This window comes from Equus przewalskii, unplaced genomic scaffold (assembly GCF_037783145.1).
Source record: "Equus przewalskii isolate Varuska unplaced genomic scaffold, EquPr2 ChrUn-10, whole genome shotgun sequence".
Taxonomy (NCBI): domain Eukaryota; kingdom Metazoa; phylum Chordata; class Mammalia; order Perissodactyla; family Equidae; genus Equus; species Equus przewalskii.
This window is the reverse complement of record NW_027228747.1, coordinates 2,207,259-2,218,276: the sequence shown is the minus strand read 5'-3', so window position 1 is coordinate 2,218,276 and position 11,018 is coordinate 2,207,259. Positions and strand designations below refer to the sequence as shown.

At 50.8% G+C, this 11,018-nt stretch overlaps 1 protein-coding gene across 1 annotated transcript; it reads left to right on the top strand.

Annotated features, from left to right (window-relative positions):
* Positions 1-3,829: 3,829 nt before the first annotated feature.
* IVL (involucrin) lies at positions 3,830-10,019 on the top strand. Its single transcript, XM_008515396.2, has 2 exons — positions 3,830-7,504; positions 8,788-10,019. The coding sequence occupies exon 2, from the start codon at positions 8,811-8,813 to the stop codon at positions 9,657-9,659; it is 849 nt and encodes a 282-aa protein (XP_008513618.2). The 5' UTR covers positions 3,830-7,504; positions 8,788-8,810; the 3' UTR covers positions 9,660-10,019.
* Positions 10,020-11,018: the final 999 nt, after the last annotated feature.

The window sequence follows — 11,018 nt, the reverse complement described above, 5'->3', positions numbered from 1 at the left end:
GTTCTTGAACCTCTTCTCTTTTCTCTCTGTATTCAATCCCTTGATGATCTCATCCCAGATCATGACTTCAAATGCCGTTCATATGCTGATGATTTCCTAATTTATATCTACAGCATGCACCTTCTTCTGAACGCAAAACTAGTACATCTAATTGCCTACTTGATGACTCTACTTGGATATCTAATGGGCATCTCAAACTTAACGTGTCCCAGTGCTCACTGTCGATCACTCCTACAAAATCAACCCCTCCCATGGTCTTCACTCTCTCTATTAATGGCAGCTCTATCGTTACAGTCATTCAGGCTAAGAACTTCCGAGTCATTGCTCCCACCTACACCTTACATCTAATCTCTTGCTGAATCTTACTGATTCTATTGTCAAAACATATCTATAACCTGATCACATTTTCCTACCTCTACTGCTACCACCCTAGTTCCAAGCCATTGCTACATTACTTCACTTGCCTCTTACAGTCCTATTTGCTTCCATCCTTGCCAGAGAGATTTTTTAAAAAGTAAATCAGATGCCACTGCCCCATACAATACTCTCCAGTGGCTTCTCATCTCGTTCACCATAAAAGGCAAAGCTGCTGCATTTCTCCCACTGCCCACTGTCACCCACTCCTCCACCCTCATCTCTTACAACTCTTTCCCTCGTTCACATCCCCAGCTATCCCGGCCTCCTTGCTGGTTCCAGAACATACCAGGAACACTCTTGCCTCAGGGACATGGACCCTGCTGTCCCCTCTTCCTTCCACTTATCCCCTCACTGATCCCATTTTCTTCAGGTTCCCTCTGTGAGGTCTTTCCTGACTACTCTGTTTAAAATGAATAACATCCCCCCCACAGAACTCCATAAACCTCTTTCTTACCCTATTTTTCTACATAGTATTTCCAACATGCTTGATATTCTAGGTGTGTATTTAATTTATTTGTTAGCTGCCTCCCACACTGAAAAGAAAGCTTTAAGTGTGTGGGGGTTTTTGCCGGTTTTGTTCGATGCTCTACCTCTAGTGCCAAGAACATAGACACATGGAAGCTCTCAATAAACAGCAGCTAAACAAAAAATCAATAAGGCAGAAGGTGAAAAAGGTATTCCCAGCAGAGAGGATGGAAGGTACAAAGGCACAGAGGTGAGTAAATGTGAGCTCAGGAGACCTGGTCCTGGCCCAGACTTTCCCCTGACCCCTGTGTGACCCTGTGCACTCCCCTCCTCTCTACTCTGTGTCATCCTTTGTAAAGCCAAGGTTGAACTTGGAGACCCTGAAGGCTCCTCCACACCAGCTTTCTCAAACCTGGGTCCTAAGCTGGAGAGGGAGGTGGTTCTGGGGCGACTGGGGCCTGAGGCTCCTGGGAGACGTGCAGGAGGTTGGAGTACTGGGGAGAGAGAAGGGTGAGGCTGAAGCTGAGCAAGCAAGAACTTGCTCACCTTTCTCTCCCAGAGTACACTGACATCTCTCTCCCCTGCCTGCCCCCCCACCCCCCAACCCACTCAAAGCAGGCTTTCTAGCAAAACCTGAGTGGCAGGAAAATAACTTCAGATACTCTAGCAGTTTCCAGCCTGCTGGTCTTCTGGTTTGTGGCTCTCCAATCTTCCGCTGTGGCAAGGCTGGACTCCTCCGGGGACACAGCAGGACTCCAGTATCTATCGCACTTGATGGACATCTCTGCCTTCAGAGGTGGAGAGGTTAGCCTAGAAGTAGAGACACCCACGCTTGATCCACTTGCTAGCTGTGGGACCACTGGCCAGTCGTTGCACCGCTCTGAACCTCAGCTTCTTGTCTGTAAAGAGCAGAGGATTAAGTGAGGTAGTGGATGAGGCTTGTTTAGCACCGTGTCTGGTGAACGGCAGGCTTTGAAGCTTTTGTTCCTTTGCATTCTCCCCAGGAGACTCTTGCAGCCCTGGTCTGTTCACACCTGCATCTGTGCACAGGCCAGTCAGTCGAGTGCTCACATGGCATGCCACTGAATTGGACCCATCTCTCAGGTTCCACACCGGTCTCTCCATCAGAATGTAGTTTCCTGAGAGTAGGAACAGAGCCCCACCTAAATGTAGGGCTTCCTGAGATCAGGGTTTGTATCTCTGTGTCAGACTGGGAGGGTGGGGTGGTAGGACAAGGCCTTCCCCAGTCCCTGGCTCAGCTGGGGCCTCTGAGGCCAAATTGCCCTGACTCTGCACTGGGGCGGCTCAACGGGGATAGTAAGAAGGGAGGCAGGTTTTAGGCCAGAAAGAATGGGCACTATTTTATACTCTGGACCAGACCAACCCATCTGGAGGCCTGGAGCCATCTGACAGCTTCACGACACAGTCCACGAATACAGAGAACAGATGGGGTTTGGAAGGGGCTGCACTGGGGCTGCTCACAGGGCTCAGCAGGACCTGAGCAAGGGAGGGAAATGCAGGCAACAAACTCCTCTTGGTGAAAGGCTCTTTTCCAGGACTAGACATGCTGCCCAGATCCCCCACTACACACACATGTGCACACATACACTCATATATGCAAACACAAAACACACATGCACGCACACACTTACTCCGCATACATCTGAGCGGCCTCTGTAACCACTTTCAGGAGTAGCTTTAAGAGCAATTACTCCTCTCGGGAGGCAGTTGGTGCAGGATCAGGTGTCTCCACCACTCCCTAATTAGCAGGGGAGGAGGAGGATGGGAGTGATAAACCAGGAGGCCGAGGCATCCCTGCCTCCTTGGACATGTGGTCTGACCAGTGAGGACACTTCGCACAGCTGGACTGGGTCCTTCTCACCCCTTTTGTTGCCTCTCCTCTCTCCTCTGTGATGTCCCACCCCTATTCCCTCCACCCATGGCCCTGCCACTCTCTCTGTCTGTCCCCTACCCAACTGGGCCCCTCCCACCGCTGCCTTCCTCTCCACGCACACACCCTTGTGAAGTCTTACCCCATGTTCTTCACCAATCGTCCCCCATTCCACGCACTGGCAGAGCCCTTACCATCCGTCTCTGGCTCTGTGTGGTGTCTGTGCACTCCTCACTCTATTACCTGGATTCCTTCACCCATACCAAAGTTAGACCCAAACTGCTGCTTCTCTTCTGGCCACACAGGCCCCCAGGCCCCTCCAGGTACCATGATGCTGTAGGAATGCAAACCCATTCAGATTCCTCAGTAAGCCTACCACGCGGGAACACAGTAAGTCCACACTGGGCCTCTTGAGCCCACGAGGGAGACACTCATGGGCTGAACTGAAGCATCACCTGAGGCCCAGCAGCAGGCAGGCTAGAAGGAGTAGATGGGAAGTCAGGAGACCTGGCTTCTATGTCCACTCTACTCCCATACCCTGTGTGACTCTGGGGCTTCAGGTTTTCCACTGGGAAAATAAGAACATTAAAGCTGATGACCTTGGAATAGCTTACATCCTTAAAACTCTATATTTAGGCAGGTCACATACTGTATTCCACCAGCAAACATTGGCCATGACTCCCAACAATAAAACAGTCTGTTTATGAGTACAGTCTATGTGCTAACCACCTATACCACCTCACCAAATCTTCACCGAAATTGAAGCAGAATTTGTATCCCCATTTTATAGACAAAGAAACTGAGGGTTATAGAGGTAAAGTGACTTGTCCAGACAGCAAGAGGTGAAGTAGGATTCAAACCCAGGTCTGTCTGACTCCAAAGCCAGTGCCCATCCTTGAAGAGTAACACTCCTCCAGTTTGCATCAGGCTAAACACCAGCACCAGCCAGGAAGGAGAGCTTTCTGTCCCCAGGGCCAGTGGAGGTCATCTCAAGGGTATTTTAGTTGAATCTGAGGCAGAGAAGACTGGTCCTTCCTCAGAAAATCTAGAACTGACCACATTGGGGTCAGTCAGTAGATGGCTGACTCAGAGTTAACAAATGTCTGAAGTCACCTAGTGCAACCTGTCACACAGTCATCAGATGCTCAAGCACTTGGGAAGGCAGCTTGGTGGGGAAGGGAGCCCACTGAACTGGAGGTCAGGACACTTCCAGCTTCCCTTGGGCTATTCATGTGCTCTCTCCAGACGTGAATGCCCACCTGTCAGAAGAAGGGACTGGCCCCAGTGGAAGGGACTAGGCTGTGTCAAGAAGATCCTATGTGCCAGGCACTGGGTGAGGCCTTCCCCATGCATTCTCGAAGGCCCCTCCAGCTCAGACATGATGCCACCTTCTGGTGCAGAGAATCAACCACAAGGGATGTGATTTCCCAAGCAGTGAGCTCAAGGGGGAGGGCATCCTGCCAGCTGGAGGAGAGGGCACTGAGCATCTCATTTTCTTCACTACTGAGAGCCCTTCCTGCCTTTGCTCCTCTTACTGCACCAAGAGCAGAACTGTGACTGTCCTTCCACAGCAATCATATCCAAGGCCAAAGCCCTTGGGGACCGAATGTGGGAACCAGCAATCCCACAGCCAAGGAGTGGAAGCCAGAGGAAGATGTAAAAGAGGCAAGCAGGGCACATTAGACAGACCAACCCAGAAGCCCGGAGAGGAAGAATCAGCCCCTTGACCCTTTCTTGGTCTCATCTCTCTTCCTTGCCTTGTTCCCTCCTGGAGCTGCAGACAGACGAGGAAAGCCAGATGAGGAGTGGTCGGGTTCAGGCGCCCACGGAGGAGGACAGTGAGGATTCGGGGTGTGTGGGGAGCCTACCAGTGCAAGTTGCAGATTGAGATGATGTAGGCTACAGAGCACTGGGCATAGGAGGAGACTTATGGAGGGCTTAGAAGCCTCAGGGTGTGGTGGCATTGCTTCGCCAGGAAATAGCCTAGACATAACTACCCAAGATGGAGACCTCCTGATCCAAGTCACTTTCCCGGAACGATCTGCCATCACCCCATACTGCCATCTTACTAAGAGCTGTCCTCAACATCCTCCCTGCAGAGCAGTCAAATGCTGTGACCCATGCCTCCTTCCCCCACAGCTGAACAACAGTTCAAATAGGTTGCCTCACTTCAAAAGAAAGAGAAGACGGCCAGCTTCTGCCTCTGCAAGAGAAATAGCCAGAGCGTCCCCTTGGGCTAGAGAAGAGCTGGGGTCAAGGCCTCTGCATGTATCATGGGATATGAGCTCATCCTCATTACAATGGGCGGCAGTGGGATAGTTACCCAGACTTCTCATGTGGATCCTGGGGCCTATGAGGTCACTCACACAGACACTGAGAGAATATCCCCCATATCCAAGCATGTCTGTCCCAGAAATGGGGCAACTTGAGGGCAAAGCATGGGGCCTCTGAGCCCCTAAAATGCTGGGGCTCCTCCAGCCCCTCCCCTGTACATACACACTCACTCAGATCCATGCTCCACCCTCCTCCCCACACCCTAGCTTTGCCCAGTGGCCAAAGGCTCACATTCGTTGTCTTCTCCCCAAAGCTCTCATTATACTGTGAATCAGAGGGCGGGAGGCAGATCTGGCAGATAGGAGGCCCTGGAAACCCATAAGACCGGTGTGACTTCCTCCAGCAGGGTCTGCTGCCCTGGGACTGACTGTCATGGGCTGGGGAGAGGCAGATTCCTCCCATGTGAGGTCAGCAGCAGAGCACAGGGTATGGGTGTCTATGAGAAGGTGCTTGCTTAGTTCTCCATAAGGGAGGGGGAGGGCAGGGCGGGTGGAGAGGGCTCTCCCTGCCCCGGAAAATGGCACAGTCCCTGTTCTAGGGGGAGGCGGTGTGAGGCCCCAGGCGGCTTCAGGGAATAGAAAGGGCACGAACTGAGGGATTTATTCCAGAGGCAGGGGTCCTCCATTTGTCTCTCCAGACTAAGCCCCAGAAGCAAGGCAAAATTAGGACTGTGAATAGATCTATTTGGGGCTGGCTGGAGCTGCCTATCAGGAAAACCACAAGGAATCAGGATGCTTCTCAAAATTATCCCCAGAAATGAGTATTTGTCTTCATATCATTCTAATATTTCTTTTTTGATTAGATTGTAAAGAAGAGAGTTTAAATAAATGATATCCATAAAATAAGCTATTAACCAATCATTAAAAAGACAGGCAAGTTACAATTCGATTTTGTTTATATACACACACGTACACATACATGACGCTAATGTTCAATAGTACATATCTCCAGGTGGTGAAATCCACCATTCACTCATTCCTTCAATATTTATAGGGCTCCTTTTGGAGGCAGTTGTTATGTTAGATTCTGGGGACGTGGTAGAAAACGTACCAGGTAAGACCCCTGCCTATTCAACTTATTTCCCAGTGGGAGAGAGAGAAAAAAAACAAGTGAACCAATGCAAATAAAAGGGCCCTTGAGTGCTATTAGTGAAATGAAGTGACCCAGAGGATAATCCTCTAGGTGTGGTAGTCAGGGAACGCTCTTTGTCAGGCCCCAACGTTTAAGCTGAAGCTGAGAGAGACACAAAAAGCTAAGGACCCTGGGAGATGCCTGTTGGTGAAGGGAGAGCAAGTGCCAGGCCCCAAGGTGGGGAGCACTGGACTTGTCCTGGGAACTTAAGACCCTCAGGGATCGTCTTTGAAAACATGGCAGTGAGTTTGGATTTTATTCCAGACATGCTGAGTCACCATTGGCATTGGGGGGTGTGGGGGGAGTGGACACAAGCTCCAATCCCCACTCTGAAAGAGTGCTTAAGCTACTTTTAGGGAATGGTTTGGAGAAAGCAAGGGATGATTTGTTTGTGATCCTTATAGCTTCAAGCATCTCCAAAAACATTATAGAAAGTCTTTGTTTTATCATCATAAAAAGCATACTTATTATTTTATATATTGCATATTTAATGCCTGTTTTCTTGCCCAGAGTGGTCCATGCCTTTATGAGCGTGGCATTCTTGGGAACTTCTGTAACTGCGGCCGTGAGCACGGGGTCTGGGCAGCCCCTTATACACAGTAGGAGACCCCTATAAGCCTTCTACTTGACCCTTCTGGCCAAAGTTTGACCCCCTCAGGACAGGGCTTATTTCCACACAGGATGGAGTTACAAGTATATCCTAAGAGCAGATGGGCTGTGGGTTAGTGACCAAGAGAACGCCGACAACCCCATCCCTTCATGAGAAATGATTCTTCCCACTTTACACCACATACCCTGGCCTGGACATCCCAGACAGACACATAACTTTCCATTCTGTGCCCTTGGAAATAAATCTCTCAGCCTAATAATGAACATAAACCCATTTTACAGGTGGAGGAATTGAGATTCAGAGAAGCTTGGCTGAGGTCACAAAACAATAGGAAAAGGGGACCAGGTTCCTTAGATGGCTCCGTCACCTCCCTGTGCCCAGGCCACCTGACTATCAGGAGTGACTGCCCCCAGAGCCCTCTGGCCAGGCAGGAGCCATGTGTCTGTGAAAAGGGGCCCTGGGGGGTTTCCTGCTTAAGGTGCCTGTGATGAGTCAGGAAGGGGATGAAGGAAATTGACCAACTTGAGTGGTGAAACCAGTCCATCTCCTTCATCTTGGGAAGGAAGCCAGACTGGAGAACGGTATAAAGGGTGCCCTGGCCCCTGCTCAGCTCAGCACTCCACTAGAAGCCTCTCCAGCCATCTACCGTGAGTCTGGTGAGTGTTAGCTGGCTTACCCAGGGGTGGGGCTGGGGGCCTCCAACAGGCCGGAACCTGGCTGGGGGTGGCCAGCCCAGGGGGGTGCAGGCATCACTTACAGGCTGGACTACCTGTCCTTCTAGAAGGGCTCAGGTCACTGTACTGAGGGATAAGTGCCATGGCATGGAAACACTGAACAGATTGCAATCCCCTCCTGTCCTATCTTTTCTTCGGAAAAGAATCCCAGGAAATCCCAATCCCCTCCTGTCTTATCGTTTTTTGGAATTTGCATGTGTGTGTGTGTCCCCACATACGCTTGTGTGTGTGTCTGTGCACGCTTGTGTGTGTGTGTGTGTGTGAGAGAGAGAGAGGTAAGATGGGGATGCAGGGGGAATAGAGCCAATTTCTTTCTTAAAATTGTTTGATTTGAGCTGGCTGTGAGTTTGCCGTCTTTATAGGGGCGGAGGTTCAGTGAAATGCTTGTAACTCTTGGCTGTGCTGCAAAAGGGAGAACCACAGAATAGGGAAAACTTTCTATTTGGAGAAACCCAGGCAGAGTAGGGGCAGGAAAACCCAACTTAGAGGTACAAGACTTGAAAGAACCAGCTCCAACTCTCAGCAAGCTTCCAGCCCCTCCCACCACCTACTCCCCTCAAGCACTGGGACTGCAGCTAAAGCTCAGAAGGTTGTGAGGGAAAGAAGCTCTGGGGTTAAATGGGCCAATTTGCTAATTTTACAGGAGAAATCTGAGGCCCAGAGGGACTAAGTGACTTACCCAGAAGTACACAGTATTGCATTGGGAAATTTAAGCTGAAAATATGTCATCTGACTCCAGTCCAGGGCTCACGCTGTGACCTCTCAGATCCTTGGCATGGGCCATTGACCTTCCAGAACTCTGGAGTCCTCCAGGAGACCCTTCCTTTCCTAGGACCTCATTTCTTCTTTTCATAATCCCAGAATCCATCTCTTCTTTTTGGTCAGTGGAAATCAGTAATAAGGGCAGAGGCAAGGATTAGGCAAGGGCAGGAGGTGATGGCACCCAGCCCACCTTGCAGAGCAGCTCTGAAGACAGACTTCTTTGCTGGCTCTTGTGGGGAACAAGAGGCTCCCTGGAGAGCCTTTCCCTGCCCCTCCCCATGCCTACCCTTCACTCTGGAGAATGACAGCCTGGAGTGGGTGGGAGAGTGTCCACCCAAAGGGGAGAGGGTGATGCTGAGAAACCAGGCACTGCTACAGATTTCCAGGGATTCACCTACTTCCTCTGCCTTCGAGTCACCTCTCTGACTCTTCCTGTTTTCCAGGTTGACCTAAAGCAGCTTCCAAGATGTCCCAGCAGCACATTCTGCCAGTGACCCTGCCCCCTGCTCTCAGTCAGGAGCCCCTCAAGCCTGTTTCTCCTCCCACTCATATCCAGCAGGAGCAAGTGAAGCAGCCAACTCCACTGCCTGCCCCGTGCCAGGTGGCCTCCGAGCTCCGAGGGGAGGTTCCCTTGGAGAATGGGGAGAAACATACACCTCTTGTGAAGGGGGTGCCCGAGCAAGAGTGTGAGCCGCAGCAGCAGGAACAGCATCTGGAAGAGCAGCAGCAGCAAGAGTCACAGGAGCAGAAGCTGCACCTTGGACAGCCACAGCAGCAGGAGTCACAGGAGCAGAAGCTGCCCCTGGGACAGCACGTGGAACAGCAGCAGGAGCAGGAGGAGCCACAGGAGCAGGAAGCGCAGAAGCAGCAACAGGAACAACACGAGGAACATCACAAAGCGGAAAACCTGGACCTGCAGCTGGAGCAGGAGAAAGCACAAAGGGAGAAGCAGCTCCAAGAACAGCTGGAACAGGAGAAGAAGCTCTTGGACCAACAACTGGATCAAGAGCTAGCAAAGAGAGATGGGCAACAGGAGAAGAAGGAAGAGCAGCTGCTGGAGCACCTGGAGAAGAAGGAAGAGCAGCTGCTGGAGCACCTGGAGAAGAAGGAAGAGCAGCTGCTGGAGCACCTGCAGAAGAAAGAAGAGCAGCTGCTGGAGCACCTGGAGAAGAAGGAAGGGTCTGCAGAGCAGCAGGAGGGGCAGCCGGAGCAGCCTGCATTTGTCCCAGCTCCCGGCCAGGTTCAAGAAACCCAGCCAGTTCAGCCACTGAAGGGAGAGGTCTTGCTCCCTGCAAAACAGCAGCAGCAGCATTAGAAGCAGTAGGTGCAGCGGCCCCCCAAACATAAGTAACCACTCCCAGTGTCCCAGAGGCCATCCCACACAAGAGAAGAGAGAACCAGTGGCCTCGCTTACCTCAGGTCCCCAGCTTGGGTGGCCCACCTCATCTGTGAACCTGCCGGACCCTGTCCTTCTGCATATCCCTTTGACGGGGTGGAGGGGAAGGGGAAGTTATTGCCCAGCACCCACCCTTAATGATCCCAATCCCAACCTCAGGTGGCCAGAGCCTCTGCCTGAGGAGACAGTTTCTACAGCAACTCTGACTTCATCCCCAGTATTATAGCTGAATCTGTGAGCATGTACAATAATACAGAATAAATCCTGGAAGTCCTGGGATCCTGCTTTCTCTTTGGCTTATTCTCCGCTGTCTCTCACCATATAAAAACCTGCATGTCACTTAATGGTTGCAGTGATTCTCTTGGCCAGTTCCCACAGGAGGACAGACATCTTGACCCCTCTTTAATTCTGCTCCCAGAACCACTCAATACATTCAACAGATTCTTAAAAGGAAACCAAACCAACACCAAACCAAAACAAAAAACAACTTCGCTCACGCACCTGAAAGCAATACATGGCATACATGAAGAGGGGGCATGTTATTCTGGTTGGGGGGAAGAGGATCTATTCTTTTCAGTCCGTCACTGCCTTACACTATACACACGGAGCCCAATCCTGGTTCATGGGTAAGGGAATGCGGATGGAGAGGGGCTTCATCTGGGTTCTGGTCCCTTCCTGAGTTTTCTCTCTGTAGAATGTCCTCTTGGTTTCCAAGAGTATTATGGACTGCCTACTTGGTTGAGGAAGACTTTAGGAAAGCAATAGAAGCAAAAGTGGGCAAGGTGTGGAGAGGAGAGACTCCCAGGGCTGGTCTCTGATGGAGAAAGTGATGGCATCACTGAAGGAAGTAAAGGTTGGGCCAGCTAGGATCACGGAAGACAAAATACTGGAGATATACAGATCCAAGGTCATTGCAGCTGTTACCCTCACTGACCTTTCTGTAGCCATTACTGCCATCAGTGACAGCAGGACTTGGGGCTCTCTCTTTCCTGGGAATCGCCTCTCTTTATTTAATGACATCATCTCAGGCAGGTTGTCTCAAGCTACCCAAAATTTTTTTACCACAGGCATAAGGACTTGTCAGGGACATCCCTATTGAGACTTGCATAGCTACCCCAACTGAATAGGTCTGAATGGCACTTTGCATCCCTTACTTCCCACTCACCCCAGCAACATTCACTTTCTTTCCTACTTAGATATCCTCTCTCTTTGGTAATGATACCACCATCTACGCATTCACTTAAGCCAGACACAATCATCATTCTTCACTCCTCTTCT